Raw genomic sequence first — 19,210 nt, forward strand, 5'->3', positions numbered from 1 at the left:
TAACAATGCAGACACCTAATATTATTATTTGTTAATTTTGCAATTTCTTAGAAATTAAAACATTTACATTAATCAACCTTTTGTCAATTCATCATTTTGTTTATTTTATTATCAAAAATATCATATTTGTTATTTGTTATGAAAAACATATTCTTATAATATTTTATTTGTTAATTTTGCAATTTCTTAGAAATTAAAACATTTACATTAATCAACCTTTTGTCAATTCATCATTTTGTTTATTTTATTATCAAAAATATCATATTTGTTATTTGTTATGAAAAACATATTCTTATAATATTTTATTTGTTAATTTTGCAATTTCTTAGAAATTAAAACATTTACATTATTCAAGCTTTTGTCAATTCATCTTTTTGTATATTTTATAAATAGAAGTAAAAGAAATAATAAAGTCACTCTTTGTTAGTCCACCAAAGCAGTTGTGTTTTTTTTAAATCGAGTTATTACAACTTCGATAACTTCCATTTGCATGCCACCCCGAACGCGTGAGTGCGATGGCGATCTCACAAAGAGACAATGAATGAAAACCATAACCAACATCCTGAGAGGAAAAAACCAGAGAATTCGATGGTGAGAGAGCGAAACACATTCACTAATACACACAAATGCTTTTACATGAGATCTGACTTCGCTGAAAAAGGGAACCCAGTCTTAACACCGCGGTTAAATATCACTAATCTGAAAGACCACTCCTCAATATTAGCCGTTTTGGAAAAAGCGAATTGATCTATATTGATGTATATCTCCCAGACCAAATAAAATGACATAACCTCAAAAATATTTTCCTCATAGAAAAAAGTCTATCACTACTGTTCTAATATTTGTTTGAATTTGAAAACGGAAACCCAAAATTGAATCCGTACGGTTTTTCTGATTTCCATTCGACTTTTTTTGTTGGAGAATATTGTTTTCCGGTAGTAAATTGTTACCCGGATAGAAAACGGCAAAAATTTGTCGGATTGTACGTCCATTCTTTTGTCGAAACACCTAAATATGAGTTCGCAAAATATGTTCGAATATGGAATTCGGAACAGCTAAAATTTGAATACGGGAACAAAAATAGAGTTCGAACGGAAATCAGATAGAAAGTAATGTGAGGGAGCTTTTGATCTGCCATTACTTTAGCTAAGTGAACTAAGAATGAAAAGATTTTTTTTTGGAGATTTTTTGTTGATTGCTAAAATATTTGTTTACCAATTTTTTTCTAAAAATATGATTATGAAATAATAAATCTAAAAAAATATCATACCTTTTTGAGATCATCCTTTGGTCCTATTCCACTTAAGAGAAGAACTTGTGGTGAATTAACTGCTCCACCACTCACAATCACTTCCTTTTTAACCAAAATCTTCCTCATACTTCCAAATTGATCAATAACTTCTACACCATGAGCACTCTTTGTTGATGGATTAACAAGCACCTTAGTGACTGTTGTATTGAGTAAAATATGCAAATTTGACCTCAATCTAGCTGGTCGAAGGAATGCCCTTGCCGAACTCATTCTCACTCCATTTCTAGCCGTCATCTGTGCAATCATGAAACCAGTTGAGTTTGCACCATTTAAATCATGAACTCCATAACCTTAACGAGAAAAACAAACATATTAATACAAAAAATTTACAAGATAATATCATCAAAAATCTCATACCCATTTCTTGTCCACCCTTTAGAATAGCATATGACAATGGTGGATTATATGGGAATTTCGCCACTGGCAATAAACCTCCAGCTGCATGATATTCTCTACCAACTTCATCTAATTCCATGTTATCTTCTGATTTCAAAAAGTATGGCAAAACATCTTCATATTTCCATCCTGGATTTCCCATCGATTCCCAATCATCGTAGTCTTCTTGATTACCTCGTATATACATCATACCATTAACAACCGAAGTACCACCAAGTACTTTGCCTCTGGGCCAATAGCATCGTTTCTCCTTTGATGATAAACAAGCCTGCTTCTCTGGTTCTGTATTAAATTTCCAGTCAATGTCACTTCCAATAAAATTCAAAAACATTGAAGGAATTTGTGCACCGACCGGTTCATCTCCACCTTTTTTTTTTACAAAAATAGACCAATAATAAATGTAGTTAGGATGAAACCAGAACTTTTAAGTTTTATGCATTCTTTGTTTAAGTACTGTGAAGAAAGTAATTGAACTTAAGAATAATTGTGAATGACATGCGCGTTCACCTAATGCTGAATTCAATAATCATAAAATCTCCGGTTTAATGAAGAGCTTGCAGGTTTTTTTGTGTTACATTCAAGTTTGATAAATTAAAAAATCTTATCTTTTTGCTGCGTATTTGTTAGTTCATTAAACTTTGATACCAATAATTCAAGTTTCCTAAAATAAATTCATTGAACAAGTTCATGTATTAATTGTTATAATTAATTTTTGGAACTGTAACAAAATAAAATGTTAAACTTATTTTCACACTCGACATCGGTAATGGAATTTTGTCTCAAACTCAGTAATAATCGTTATTCATAAACTCTTAATAAGAGTTGCAAGTGGGATAAAATGGATATAAATAGAAGCAGTTTGGTTAGTTGAAAGTTTTAATTAGGTCAAATTTCTGAGCAAACAAATGTCAAAAATGAACGGAAAATATTTCTCTAATGGCCATTTCTAGCTCTTGAAACTCGGTTTAAGAAAAAATTAAAACTCAATTTGTTTCATTTTCACTTCTTCCTCGAATTCCAATGCCTTAGGACTCGAAATTAGAACTTTGTTATTTTTAGACCGTCAATATGTTGGGGGTCTAGCTCGCCCTTAAATAAAAGAAAGAGGTATATAATTGCCTTATACTTATACTACAGCTTACAGAACTTTAACAGAAGTTTAACGAAGGGAAGAAAAACTTAGTCGCTGGTGCGTCTATTGAATTGGTCACATTTGATTACGTTAGCTTACGCTGAGATTTATCTTTTATAGTTCCAACCAGAATCCAGAGATACCCAGTATCTCTGGTTCCAACTTATTAAATTTTATTTTGTATGACAACAATGACAATCATCTGGCAAATTCAGACAACTTAATAGTTTAGTACGGACGATTGGAAGACTTTACAATGGGCACTAGGGGGTCCCTTATTTTGAACAAGGCTGAATTTCAAAATTTATACGGGCTCAAAAGTTTCTAAATATAAAAAAAAAATATTCCCATAGTTTCAAATCTATATCATAATGTTTACACGTGCCGAATTAATTTTAAATTTTTCCATACAAAATATCGATAAATTGCAGGTAGTTTTGAAGTCAGTAAAACTGTAAACGTTGATGGAAAATTTTCAAAATTTGTAAATGTCTTAAGCACTACAAAGAGAGCACGAAAAAATTATTTTTAATTTTTTTTTTAAACAATGTTTACCTACCCAGTTAAAAATTACCGCTAATTTCGTTGTTTTCATGATATTGACAGTTGCTACTTAATGGCTAAAAATTAAAAAAAAAAATAAAAATAAGTTTTTCGTGAACTCTTTTTAGTGCTTAAGACAATTACAAATTTTGAAAATTTTCCATCAACGTTTACAGTTTTACAGATTTTTTAAGTAAAACACTTCAAAACTACATACCTGCAATGTATCGATATTTTGTATGGAAAAATAGAAAATTAATTCCGCATAGAGATTTGAAACCTTGGGAATTTTTTTTTTTTAATTTATTTAGGAACTTTTGAGCTAAAAAAATATTGATCGATAAGTTGACAGGCCTTCTCAAAATTTTAAGACTAAAAAAATAAGCAAAAATGTGAAATTTTCCACTTAAAAAATATGAAAACATTGGAATTTCATGAAAAAGTGCATCTCTGTTAAGCTGTTCGGGCTTCTATTCTAGCAAACTAAAAAACTAATTACATGGAAATCAGAATTGTTGAGACAGAGTTGTAAATCACTAGGCCTTGTCATGGATCCGTCATGCTCAAAAATCTAATGGCGTTTTCGATTGGCAGTCCGGAAGCGTCCGGAATCATTCTGAAAGCGTTTTATTCGTACAAAACTGACAGTTTTGTGTGAATAAAATTTTTTCAGAATGATTCCGGACGCTTCCGGACTGCCAATCGAAAACGCCATAATTATTTTATTTATTCTGCTGTGAAGTTTCTCGTCGACCGGCTTAAGTGTAAAAATGTGATTCAAAAACCAAGTAGATGTCTAGAACAACCGAATCCGAATGCATGAAATGAAAATTTAGTCAGAAAACCGAATACATCAATCAAACAGACGGTTGTGTACTTAGTACATTAGAAATGGCAATATATTCATGTTTAGTTTATTTTGACAACGAATGCGAGTTTTTAAACATGGATTTATTTTTTCGCAAAACGCAACTGTCTTAAAACAAAAGAATTATTATGAGCTCTTTTTGCCTTCAACATTTATCATATTTGATACAATGTCATATTAAATTCATGATGTATTTTTAATTTAGCGTTATTTATCTTGACTTCATTTTTATATTAAAGTCAATTAAAAAAATAAAATTCGAACGAATGGACATTTATACATGTACACTTTTGGCTTTGTGAATTTATGTAGGTACTATTTACCTATACAATTCATAAAAGTAAACAATAATTTCGTAACAATGCACACTTTTGATGCGTTTTGTATAACTACAATTTACTGAGTCACTCTATTCGTCGCCTTAAGCTCAAAGCGTATCTACACTGAGAAAAATCAATAAATTAAATTTAAAAAAAATTATACTGTAGTTAATCTTAAACTAAAAAATATAAAACACGAAGGATTAACTCAAAGGGGTGAATTCCATTATCACGTACAAACATATCTGTCGCTACGTATAAACAAATTTGTCTAGTTACAGTTTATACTTTCAGAATATCTAGTTCGATAAAAGTCCTTTATGAAAATAGCATTCATTTTTGACGAACATACAAATCTTCTTATTCACTTTAATGAGAAATAAAAAGAAAACAAAAAGGGACGTCACGTACAGACAGGCGAATTTAACATATCTATAAAATATAGTTTATAAAGAACTTTGCACTTATAGTTCATTTTCTAGATTGAAAACATACATTTTGTAAGATATGGAAAATATGGAAAGCTGTGATTTACTTATTTACTCACAATTAATTAAATATTTTTTCCCGTGTATACTATTTAAGCACAAGAGCGTAATTTGTTTGTGGTGAAGGATATAATGCGAGACCTAACAATGTTATAGCGAGTGTTATGCTTCGTTAAAGACATAAAAAGCGTTCTGTGCAGTGAGGTGCTTCGTTGGGTATAGAATACAAAAATAGCGTGTCATAATCACTTTTGCTAACTTAAAAACGAAAAAAAAGAAAACCAATGCATTACACTATTACTACTAGGCAAAGTGTTGAATGCACGCTGTAAAGCTGTTTAATAGTTCGTGTTTTTTTGTTTTTTTTTTTTTATATTCAATTGATGAATGAAGTTAATTATTTTTTTTTTATTTCCTTGGTAAATTAATTGATATAAAAATATTAACACCATTTTACACCAATTAACTGTACAGATTAGGATTGATTTTTGGTCACAAAACCTTGTGTCTCAATTAATGCAATTTGTAAAAAAGTTTCTATTTTACCTTACAGATATATAGAAGTATCAAACTTACCAGCTTCAATGAGGAGAACTTTCCAGTTAGGAACTTCAGATAAACGTGACGCCACAACTGATCCAGCTGAACCACTTCCAACAACAATAAAATCATATTCGTAGTCGGGTTCTGATCGAAACTGGAAGGAAAAAAGGGTTTAATATTAAAATTTTAATAAAAGACTGAGTAAACACAAGTTCAACTTTTTTAACGTTAATTTAAACGATATGAGAAATGACTGCAAAAAGTATCTACACATTTATGGAGGCTCTATATTTTTAATCGGTTTAAGTGCTGTTTTATTTTTTTGTTTCAAGCTATATTCCTTCTATAAAGGGTTTAAACTCTAGATCAAAGCATAGCAGAACCTATGAATTGCATCATCAATCATTTTTAGCAAAAAAACAAAACCGACTTGCATGGATCAAAACTGGGTTTTATGGTTTTTAAAATAGTTCCTATGGCAAAAAGTGAACGAAATTGAAATGGGACCACACACCACACACAATTGAATACCTCCTCCTTTTTGGAAGTCGGTAAAAAGTGGAATCATTGGAATTTAATTAAAGTTTTAAGATGATCAAGAGATCCAATGCCATAAGAAACGATAAGTTACTTCATTAAATTGGCTCAAACCACAGGAATACATAATAACATTGATTTGTGACAACAATTGACACTTGTCGTAATTAGTTGTCGTAATAGTTTGTATCCACTTCTAATTGAAATTATCTACAATCAGGAGCTCATGCAAATGAGCATAGATAAGAAATATGTTGTCAGTCACTAATTTCTATTTTTTCACAAAAAAATCCAATGATTTATTAATCAAATAAATAACAATGGAGCGATCTTTTTAACTCCCATATTGTTTAAGTAATAAATGTTTTCTAAGATCTTAACAAATCACATCTGATCTGATAAACTCGTACACATGTACTTTGTTTTGTATCAAACAGCTTAGTTAAGATTTTGCTAATATAAACAAATTGTGAGAAAGGTTGTCAATATTGATGTGAATGATATGCATAGCAACGTTTATTTACGTCTGCAGTGCCCAAGTCAGAAATCGAAAGTAGTTGAAGATAAATATTGATTTATGCAATTGATATGTTTCACAAATATAAATTTTACAATATATTAAACTATGCTACTACTGAGGGAACTTTGATGGTATAGTCAGATGACAGGGATGGTATGTCAAATACCTTGTATACCAAATTCTTTTTTGGCAAAAGTTAGTGTATCTTGCAACTGCTATCTTATATTTTTGCTTAGAGAGGCGAACAAACAGTCAATTTGGGTCAAAAAAATTGTAATTCTTTTTTTTGATTTTGTACTACGAAAAATCGATTTCTAAACACTTCTAAAATATACACAAAAAATAGATATGAGCTCTCCGCTTCGCAATTTTCCATTCGATCAAGCTTCAACTAAAAAAAATCATGTTTTCATTAATTGATTTTTTAGCAAATTTCTTTACATATTCTTTTAGAAAATTGAACGGAACGCTGTACAAAAAAGGGTTTCTACACTTTTTTCGTTTATCTAACCGTTTAATAGATATTTGAGGTCCAAAAAGGAAATCTTTAAAAAATCGTTTTTTGTTCTTAATTTTGTAAAATATTGAAAAATTATAATATCAAACGCGCAAGACATATTCTTGTAGGAAACAGATTATTCCACAAAAAAGGTCTTATTAACTTTTTTTATTAATCTAACCATTTGAAAAATATTCGAGGTCAAAGTTAAAAAAATTTATAAAAACTTACTTTACAAATTTCAAATTCATTATTTTCAAATTAGCAAGATGTATTCTTGTAGGAGCTTAAACGTTCTACAAAAAATTTCTTGCCATCAACTTTATTGCTATAACCGTTTACAAAATATTCGTATCCACATCGCAATGCATACGGGACATAAGAAAACTATTGAAATCAGTGGGAATTGGTTTGGATACGATTGTCTTCTAAACGGTTAAAGCAACCAATTTGATGCCATGTAGAGGTGTCTAGCAATCGATTTTTCGGAGTACAAAATCAAAATAAAGAATTTCGATTTTTTTTGACCCACCCTAATGTTGGTATTATTGCTCTTTCCTCTTCAGCATCACTAGCCTTTTTATTGTGATGTCCAATATACTTTTCTCTCAAATTAGAACTGATTTATTGCCACAAAATTTTTATTTATGGTTTTGAGTTCTTTTCCTTTTCACTTAAGTACCTTATGTTTATGTTTGGCAAATATTTTTGTTTATGTTTGGCAGATTTTTAATAGAAACGGAAATGTTACCTAAACCTTTACAATACAAGTTCATAAAAAGCGCTCTTGATTATCGTTATTTTATTGTAAATTAATGTACATATATATACATATAATTCAATCTGAGCCAAAATGTAAAATATTAACTTCTAAACCTGATAGACAACTTCAACAGTTTATTGTCCTAAAGAAATTGTAAACCAGGATAATCTTGTTTTTATGTAACACTCCTGCTCAAAATTAACGAACACGTCTTTATTTTTGTAGTTAGATCCCTGCATCTTATTTTAAAAGGCTTACCAATTTGATTGCATATTTTTAGGTGTTTTTTTTTTTTTTTTAATTTAAAGGCATATCGATAAAATGGTACAATACATCCATACTATTATCAACAAAAAATATACATAAACAATATTATGTTTTTTTTTGTTTTAAGAATACAAAAGAAATAAGTTAGAAACAGTTGAACTAAGTTTTGAAAGTCTTGTTGTAAAATACAATATTGAGGTGATGAAGATTACGTGAACATTTCCTAGGCATGTGCTTTTGAATTCAATCCGAATTTCTGGATGGTCAATTCAAAACTGGTATACCAACGTTTTAAAGATATTCCGAAACCCCTCTAGCACTATGAGCTCGTACTATGAGAATACTGTAGTGTAGAACAATTCTAGGACCATAATACTGAGATATAAGGTAAGACTAGTTTTTTTTTTCTAAAGAATAAATATAGGTTGTGCGTTAAATTTGAACATGAGTGTGAGTGTATAAAGAATTAAAATTTCCACTTTTACTATATAGTCACAGCAGTAAAGGTAAATACTTTGCATTAAGATACGTCTTGTTCCATTAAATTAATGTCATAATAAAATCTTTATTCAGGTTATAATTTGGGTATTATATTTTGCAAAATGCTTCAATACTAAAAATATAAAATTATTATGCTGTTCAGTAGGAATATAATTGAACCAAAATAAAACCATTTTAATAAAACTAAGTAGATGTTGTTTAATTAATTGAATTATATTAACAACAAAAAATTCAATTTAACTTTCACTTACCCTGGAACTAGCTCTGCCGCATGGATCTTCAAGATCACATTGTGAACGAAGAAAGACCTCCAATAATCCCATAAAAAGCATAAATGCACTGCCACCACATGTTGATGCTAGCGTCGGACCTGTTGGTACGCCAACAGCACAGTCACAAGTGATGGACATTTTTTAAATCTAGAAAAAAAAAAAAAAAAACAAACCAAAAAGGTTAAAACTACCAAATAAGAAAAAATTTACAAATTAATAATAAAATCAAAATAAATTGGTTATCAAGTTTGATGAAGATACGATTTGATGATTAAAAAAAAAAAATAAATAAATGGTATATTCTTTGGAAAGAAAAAATATTCAAGTTTAATTGACGATTCCTATCCAAAAAAAAAATATCAACAGTAGTTTTAGGTCAAATTATTGTTTTGTAGGTAGGTATACTGAAATTTAAAATTAGTTCCTTTCCTACCAGACTATGTGAACATAATTTTGGTGTTCTCATTACTTTTGCATATTTATTTAAACTCTTTCCATAAACTCCTCATGATTTCACCGAAATTGATTGCCAAATCAATGTTTCTTCAAAAATGTTTTGTGCCCTATAACAAAAAAGTACGTATACGCCACAGTGTCTTCAATTAATAATAATTTTCTCGAATAAATCAAAATCTCTACAAATTTTACCTGCCAAACTAAGCTGACTTGAGTAAAGCTTTACCTTGAATAATAAAAACAAATTTATAGATATCATCAATGTTGAACACTTTGGTGATTTGTACAAGAAAATTTACAGTTCGTTTGCAGTATATAACACCACTTCAGTTATAACAATAACAACAAAAAACAAAACATTGCGGTAAGCTAATCACACATTATTACTGCCGACATTGTCCGTCAAGTGCTGTCCATGATCATCATCTAGGCACCTTCCTCATGAACCACATCACTATTAATGTTACCAATGTTTTGCAAATTAGCTATAAACCCCCAAATGCTGGCTGACAACTTTACTTTACGTTTACATCTTTACTTCCATCTGTCCATTTGTCATTTGCCCGTGATCACATCTCGCACTCTGTGCATCACACAGCATTTGGACTGTAATCTATAAGTTTGCGTGCTGCGTTCAAGTTATACTATTGTATATTATTTTCATTCAGCTGCTGGCAAGTTGTTGTAACGTTATAGCCATTTAGACAGATGTTGGCCACAGTAACACTTAAAGAAGAAGTCCCCACCTTATCTCTTCTTGGCAAGAAAAACAAAAACAGAAGAAAAAAAAAAAAAACAAGTGAAATGGAAATAAAAGAAACAAAAAACAAACGTCTTGAGCCACCAAACACACACTTCATGAATCATGACTTCCTAGTTTTCACTTTTCTATCATTTGGCAAGACGCTCTAACTATGGTTTGCACTTAAAATGAATAAAATAGTGACATCAAGTTAGGAAAGAAAGAATATTTTCATGTTTTTGAAATTTTGTCAGGCGATATTGTCGACGATATTTGTTGTGTTGAGCATGAAAATAAATTCGAGGATCGCCGACGATCATTCATCTTTAACTTTAACACAGCTATAATAGGTGTGGTATACAGATACTTACACTAAATTTGGCAAGTCTATTGGACCGGTGACATTTGAAAACTAAATGTGCCCGCCAATTTTGAACTTTTGTGAAGTTTCAAGTTGTTATATTGACAAAATGCTATGCAAATGGATGCACTGATTTATCTCGCTAAATGACATTTGTATTTATCTGGTGTGTTCAATTTCGAACAAGGTGGTTTAAATTTTTAACATTTTTGAAATATTTTCATTTTGAAGAACAAATAACTTAGCAGAGCAAATTGACATTGACATTAGTTGTTTTTGACATTTTAATTAACAAAATAAGTGTTATATTGGCAATAATTTGCGTTCCATTTCAATTAACTCGGCGAATGATTGATTGCAAATGTTTTTTTTTACGAAATTCCTTTGGATCGATTACAGGTATAGATCTCTTAATATGGGAAGTTTTGTCATCTCACCAACTCTATTATAGTAAACGACACAAATTTTCCACACACCACATTATCACCAAAACCATAAGTTCACTTCTAGGTAAGTAGGTACACTGCACATAATTTATGTGATACCTATACGCTCTATTATATACATTTTGCAATATCAAAAAACCGGCTTTTAAAATTGTTGACAAAAAAAAAAAAAAACCACTGAATGAATGCAACATTGTTGTGCTAAATTGAATCCATTGAGTAGAAGTACCAATTGATTGGTGTATTGTTTCGTTATGGATTTATTGGAAGGGGTTATGGTTAAATTTATAGATTGTATTGTATGAAGACATTAACCGCAGTTTAATTTGTATGTTTTTTTTTGAAAAATGGGTAATCTTTTAATAATAATACATGGTCAACAAGTGTCAAAAGAAAACAATAGGATTTATAATTAATTTGGGACAAAAGTTTTTATGTTTTGTTTGTGAAAACAAAAGGAATATATGTAGATGATATATGAAAATATATCAAGGTAGCTGGAAAAAAAAAATTATGTTTAAGGGATTGTATTTTGACCTTCATGACCAAGGGTTTTGACAATTAATATCGTAGTCGTTAAAAATGAAAAAAATTGCAATTTCTAATATAGTAATAAAAAATATAATAAAAAACATTAAATTATTTTGGGGTTCCAATTTCGTGATAAATTATTCCATAGTTCCTGTAGGTCGTTAATAATAAAAATAAAAACTATCCGCTTTCTGTTTCAAACGTGGATTTGGGACATCTTTTTGTAACTCCTGAAGATTTAAGTAACGGAATTTCAAGTTTAATGGCGGGCGCAGATGGTATTCCATCTTTTTTAATTAAACAATGTTCTTCATTAGTTGAACCCCTCCAAATAATTTTTAATTTGTCGTTTTCAACTGGATTTTTTTTACCCGATTGGAAATTAACATTTATAACTCCAATTTTTAAAGCAGGTCAAAAACACAAAATTGAAAATTATCGTGCAATTTCGAAACTTTCTGCTATACCAAAGCTTTTAGAGCTAATTGTTAAGCTGAAAATTTATTTTAATATTAAAGAATATATTTTTCCATGTCAACATGGGTTCGTTGGTGGTATATCTACTACAACTACAAACTTATCAGTTTTTACGAAACATGTGTCTGACGCTTTAGAATCAGGTTTTCAGATAGATGTAGACACTGATTTTCAAAAAGCTTTTGATAGTATTTGTATACCATTGCTTGTTCAAAAACTTAATAAATTTGGAATTCAATCAACTCTCCTTAAGTGGATGTCAAGTTATTTGATGAATAGAAGGCAAATAGTAAACATTCTCAATTGTAAGTCATCGAATGTAATAGTGGCCAAGTCTGGTATTCCGCAAGGAAGCCATCTTGGTCCATTATTGTTTTTATTATATATAAATGAACTACCATTAGTTCTCAAAAATACGACTGGTTTGTTATTTGCAGATGATTTTAAAATATTTTCAACAGTGAAAAGTATAAATGATTGTGTTAAGATACAAAATGATATTAATGCTATTGTTGATTGGTGTAATCATAATTTTCTATCACTTAACATTTAAAAATGTAATATCTTTTCTTTTTATCGATCTCGAATCATTATTTTTAATGAATATAAAATTTTAGATAAAACTTTAGATAGACTATCGGAAGTGAAAGATCTTGGGATAGTGTTTGATGAAAAGTTAAATTTCTCTTTGCATATCGATTTGCACAGAATTTTCTAATCCGTATGCAATTAAAGCAGTCTATACTTCACTTGTCCGTCCCCATTTGGAATATGCTTCGGTTGTTTGGGATCCACATTATATAGTTTCAAAAAATCGAATAGAAAAAGTTCAAAAATCGTTTACTAGGTTTATAATTAGACAATTAAATTGGAATTTATCTGTAGCCCCGCAGTACTCTGTAAGATTCGCTTTAATTGGTCTAAATTCTCTGAATAGTCGTCGGCTCGTAAATTGTGTTATGTTTATTTATGATATATTATCCTACCATATTAAATGCCCCGATTTACTTAGTCTTTTAAATATTTATGTTCCAAGAAGAAATATTCGAGGTAGAGAATTGTTTTATATTCCTTTACATAGATGTAATTATGGGTTAAATGAACCATTCTCAAGATGTATGAAATTATTTAATGAATTAAAATTTAATTTAGATATAAGTCTTGAAAGAAATGTATTTAAATTATTATTAATTGAAAATGTAAATATAGTAGGTTAAGATAAGCAATCTGTAAGAGGAAACTCGATAGATGAATGAAATAAATAAATAAATAAATACAAAAAATAGTTAAATATTTTTGACTCTAGAGGCCACCGTAATCTATTTCATATATCGTCATATTGCTTATAACTTGCGGACAAGAAAGACCCTTCCAACAATATTTCATTTTTCAAATTACGGTAAGTGGTTTAGAAGCTATGTTGGATTATATGAACAAATGCACATACATCCCAACTGACAATTTTACTTCCACAAAGCTTTAGGGGAGAATCAAAATTGTTATTTGGGATACATACCGGCCAAACACAAAATCCTCATTCTGCTTTGCCATAGTCAAGTAAAAAGATTCTGAACTTTGAATTTTGAAACAGAATCGGTCTTTTTTCGATGTTTTCAGCAGCAAGTAAGCCAGCTTAGTAAGAAACATAGATTAAAATGAAACATACAAGATAAACGGATAAACGGATGGATATTGTTGACGATACCTCAGCAAACGAAAAACTGATAACAATCAAAGCTGAAACACAATCACGCTTTGCCGTCGATTTTGACAACTGCCAAAAGTTCAACCATACGAAATCTGTATAACCTCCCACAATGACGCTTTTCTTACGTACGCTTTTTTTGACAAACGTAAGGAAACGTAAGAAAGCGAGCAAAAGTTCAACCAGACTGAACTTTTGCTCGCTTTCTGACATTTATCAGACATAGTTACAGTCACCCACATTATGATTGCGCCAAATGTGAATAAAAAAAAATAAATTATTGCAAACCTAGGTGTGTTTTTTAATTTCTCTATATAGATTTTGCTCAAAAAAACGACATCGAGATATTTTAAATCAAAACAATTTACGTATTAAAAACAAAAATAATTTAATGATTTTGTAGACTGAGTTTTATTGTTTGTTCTGTTTAAAAAACAATTTATTTTGATTGGTTTTGTTTATATAATTATAGGATTTAAGAATAAACAAATTTCTATGCATATTCGGACGCATTAATATCCCTCTTCATTTTTCCACATTTTAAATCAAAATAAAAACTTAGACCAATATTTTTGTGGGTGACTGTGTTTTTTTTATTTGACAGCAGATTTTATGTTAAAATCAGCTATTCAAAGTCAAAGTGACAGAAGCGCGCTTTGAGGATTTCTCAACGTAACGTGATGACGCGTCTGGCAAAGCGTGATTGTGTTTCAGCTTTCAATTCTCAATGATTTTGGCTCAAAAAAAGGACGAGGGTAAGTACATCGTCTGATCAAGAAGAAAAAGAGACGACCAGAACAGAATGAAGGTGATAAAATGCAAAGATCTGGAAGAACTATTTCGACTAATAAGCTTTTAAATGGTGATGGGTGATGAAATCGAAAATTCCACGAAGGAGCAGTCAGAAGAAGAAAAGAAGACTCTACTGTAAATATTAATCTTAATCTTAAAGGTTGCAGATGGGACAAACTGAGTTCTTTGTCATCGTACTATCAAATATCATCAGAATCTCGTGTTTTTTTTCCACGAATGCATCATATCCGTTAAAAACAAACAATATTAAAAGAATATGAAAGATCACTTAGCAAAGATAAAAATAATTTATTTATTAAACAAAAAAAAAAGAAGATCGAAAAGTGTGTCAATCATTATAAAAATATAAACATAAATGACTAATTAAACGGTTTGAGTATGCAAATCAAATTTGTATACATTTTGTTTTTATAAATTAATAAATCACAAAAAGATTCGCCAAAAACACCGCAACCGCACAATTTGTTTGGACTTTTAATTAGCAGTTCGATTATGAATCTCAATAACGTATGAATGCTGTATGGTACATACATCATTTGCAAATATTTTGCCTACGTAAAAGTAATATTTTGTTGATAGTATTTTTAAAATTTTCGATTTAATAGTGGTATGCTGTTAATTTAAGATTGATTTGACTTTTTTTTTGTATACAAACAGTTTTGCGGTTTTTCATTTTCCCATTACGTCAATTAATTTGTCTATTTTATTACTATAGACACTCATATAGTCATAAGATTAATTTGTGGGATTTCTATGAATTGATTAGCATAAAATTTATTGTATTGTTTTGAAAAGCTCATCTTCATATAATTTACCAATTTTATTAAAAGCAAGTTTTTAATGTCAGACTTATGGCATAATTAAAACTGATAAGAACAATAAATCTTTTTTTATTGGTAAATTCAAGAAATTGATAATTGATTTTTAAGTGAAAATAATTTATTCGGAAAAACCAATTTAAAATTTCAATCAATAAATATAAAAATATCACGATATTGTTGAAATCGAGTATAAAGCAGAAAATTGAATTGTTTCAATCTACATATCGGTGGGGTTGCAAAGAAAAATGATACCTAACTCGATGAAAAATTTCGTTCAAATACTATTTCTATGGTACCTTTTTTATGTTTAACCATAGAACTTGTTACATTGTCTTAATAAATGTTTGATTGTAGAAGAGATTTTTTCACCTCCATCAGATTTCTTTTCTCTTGCGAGGAATATCATTGTCATGAAAAAATTTATCCCACCTCAGTCGTTCGTATTCGACAGAAAAATGTAAGTCCCCTGTATTATGGCAAAAAAAAAAAAAAAAAATGACACACATGGTTAAGAATGGTTAAGAGATTTGTAGTCACAAGGCCTTGGCTCTTCATGGGTTCTTCGCCCCAAAAATAATTCGTTGTGGTTGCATGACATATTAATGAATTTTTTTTTGGGGTTTAGTACTTTAAGTTCTTAAGTGCTCGTTATTGGACAAGAGTATTTACAATTAGAATTCTTTTTTTGGAGCTACTCATGGTTTATTGGCCTTTAATGAGTCAACTTAACATTGTAAACATGTAAACGGAAATCTTCAGTTCATCTAATAAAATGGTGACAATATTAACAAATCGAAGTGGGATGATTTTAAAGGTATATGGGGTTTGGGATCTTTGGTTCAAAAAGACAAAGTTAAAAGAAGTAGAAAAAGTACTTTTAATAGTAGGTAATATAAATATGCAATATCTTTGTCTTGTAATAATAAATACAAATGTGAAATTCATGGTTATTGATTTGACTTTTTGCAATGGCAACACAGTCATTGTTTTTTTTTTTGATGAAATGGTTAAAAAAGAAACATTAAATAACTCCCAAATATTTTTATTTTTATTTGCAGCAGCAGCGGTAACTAATTTTGTATCAATTTAAAAATATTTTAACTCGAACAGTCACTGTGGCGTATGTGGAATATTTTTCCTAAACAATTATTTGTTTGAAACTACCAAATAGTTAAAGCTTATTCTTAAAATTGATTAAGAACAACAAATAATTTATATTTATAATAAACTTGATTTTAATTAGAAACTATTAATTTATTCGTTAGACAGTTTAAATGGATGCAATGGATACATTGCATCCCTTTATTATATTTATCTATCTCAATTTGCATAATTTTCCAAAATTAAAGCGTGGGAATTTGATTCGAATCATCCTTTGTCTTAATTTTGTGTGTAAATTAAAGAACATGCATCGGTAACTGGCATCTGACCTTGATAAAATGTCCAAATCAACAAAAACAATGATCTTATTCAATATTATTCTATTTCGCATTTAAGATACTTTGTCGAATAATTTACAACAGTTTTGTTATTCAAAGTGTTTTCTTTTTTTTTGGTTTTTTGCTTCTTCTTTTCATATTTATGGGACTAGACTGGCTTTTATCGTATTTCTTCCATTGAACTGTCAGTTTAATTGTCATTTGCATTTTGTTACTTATACAATATTTGACCATGAAGAAGTAACGGTGGTTTTGGTTTATATAGGTATGTGAGAAACCCAGATAAAATCTATGCCATTACGTTTGTTTGATCTTTTTGTAGCAAAAAAAAACATTATTGCATACCTACATTTGCCAAGAAAATTCACACAAAAATAAAAAAGAATATACAAAACCTTAGAAGAAGAAACATAAAAAATAGATATTCACTGAACAGAATTCAATATAACTTAATTTTTAATAAATTTATGCTAGCTTCAAAAGCTCACTGAATCCCACAGATGTTGAGTTAGATTTTAATCTAATTTCAACATAACGATCTTCAATTCTGCTCCATGATAATGTCTTCATTATGAGGTCACGTTAAAATGATCTACAGTATAATGGATACACCACAGTGAGATCGCTTTGAACAGTGGATTTGATTTAATTTCTATCTAAACCACTGAACCTATAAATTCCAAAAATTATCTGCCTATACCTTAAGACCTTGATTTTTTAAAATAAGAAGTGTTTAAACACTTATATTGGGAGGTTGAATCAAAAATTTTCTTCATCTGTAACAATGTTTGATTTTCTTCCGAAGTTTTCAAGAATTTGTTCCACTGTACATCGCTTTGCGTCGCAACGGTCAGCGCCATATTGCCGTGTCTGTTAAATGCTGCATGATTTATGCCAGTTGTTGACCCTTTAAGCAAAATAAAACAAAAGGTGTGTGAAACATTTTTTAAAGTATACAAAAAACCGTGATTTTTCATCATGAATGACGGTGGGTCTTGTCAAAAGACTTCAACTTCAATTGTAGTTTTTATAAATTAGACTCGCGCCTTAGGTATGTATTTTTTTTTTTCTTACAAAAAAGACAGCTCAATTATGAGAAAACATTTAACTTTTACTTGAAATTGATCTGACTCTCTTTGACTTTGTGAACAAAAAGAAAAAAAGTATTATATTGCTTTCACTCGCGTATGGTGATTTTGATGAATAAAATCTTAAAATTATACAGAGAGATGCCAAATGAAGAAGAAACTATGAGTTCTTTTGTTGCCATTCAATATCGATGCCAAACATATGTACGAACCTAGATTTAAAGATGTATACTCCCAACTTAACGATAACGATTGGGAAGATTATAAGTTTGAGGTGTTGATTTTATACATACAAAGTATACATTTGTATTTATTTGTTTTTTTCTTAGAAGCGAAAGTATTTGCAACTACTTATTTAAAAAAAAAAAGTATGTCAAACATTTATTGATTTCAACACATAAATTACCATTTGAGTTATCTGACCAAATCGGTTGTACATATCATGGATTTAAATGGAATAAAATTGATGCAAAATGGATTTTTAAGTCTTTTGAGATTAATACAAATTGTTTCAATTGTTACAAATTGTATATGAGTTGAGTAGGTACCTACTTAAGCTAAGAAAAATGTGAAATTTTTGAAAGATTAACACAATTCAATGTAATTCAATTCAAAGTTTATTGAGACTTTCTTTTAAATACCTACATTTCTTTCAAGAAATAATACTATGCCTATAAGGTTTTATTGCTGACTTGGAATTGGTCAAGCTTTAGCATAAGTACCTATTTGTAAAAAGATTAATACAGATTTAAAGACTTTGACAAAAGTGTCGCAGTTAAAAAGTACTTCAAAACTATTTCTTTTTTCTTGTATATAATGGTTTTAAGAAAGATGTTACTTGACGAGGTTAGGGCCATGCAAAGAAAAACTTTACTTTATTTTTTTAAGTTTTTGGTACGAACGGCTAACGTGAGATGTTATTATTAATGGTAGGGCACTGCAGCGGTACTCTTGAAGACTTTTTGACCACTCCTCGCAGTTCTCAAAAAAAAAAAAAAATGTCTATAGATGGTGTAGACTTGATTTGAAACTAAAAACTTTTGCTCGACAGTCCATCGCCAGACTGAATCAGCGATTCAGCGACAGGAATATCATACAGTTCGTCCCTATGCCATCTGAATAGGCCAAGTTAGTGCAGCTAGAATTTTTTTCGAATTTCTGGGTACTTGAAACTCTTTTTCTGTTTTTTTTTGTAACTCATATACCATCTTTTTTATGCTTCTAAAGCACTCTTCTCCTTTTCACAACCCCACGTTTTCAATTTTTAAGCAGTAGGAGGATAATGAAACAAACTAGAAAACGTCAAAAATAAGCTGGGAGAATACTTTACCTAAAAAAGAAGCCCCCGTGTCTTAAGAAGCACATTTTAA

General features: G+C 29.8%; 1 protein-coding gene across 1 annotated transcript in view; it reads right to left on the reverse strand.

The window, feature by feature from the left end:
* The window catches only part of LOC129913496 (glucose dehydrogenase [FAD, quinone]), a 40,076-nt gene that overhangs the window by 8,056 nt on the left and 12,810 nt on the right, over positions 1 to 19,210 (reverse strand). Inside the window, exons 2-5 of the mRNA XM_055992216.1 lie at positions 8,941 to 9,108; positions 5,636 to 5,756; positions 1,670 to 2,074; positions 1,271 to 1,602 (exon numbers count right to left, since the gene is read on the reverse strand). Of these exons, the coding sequence (XP_055848191.1) occupies positions 1,271 to 1,602; positions 1,670 to 2,074; positions 5,636 to 5,756; positions 8,941 to 9,099 (1,017 nt within the window). The 5' untranslated portion in view covers positions 9,100 to 9,108. The remainder of the gene's footprint in view (positions 1 to 1,270; positions 1,603 to 1,669; positions 2,075 to 5,635; positions 5,757 to 8,940; positions 9,109 to 19,210) is intronic.

Source organism: Episyrphus balteatus, chromosome 3 (assembly GCF_945859705.1).
Source record: "Episyrphus balteatus chromosome 3, idEpiBalt1.1, whole genome shotgun sequence".
Taxonomy (NCBI): Eukaryota; Metazoa; Arthropoda; class Insecta; order Diptera; family Syrphidae; genus Episyrphus; species Episyrphus balteatus.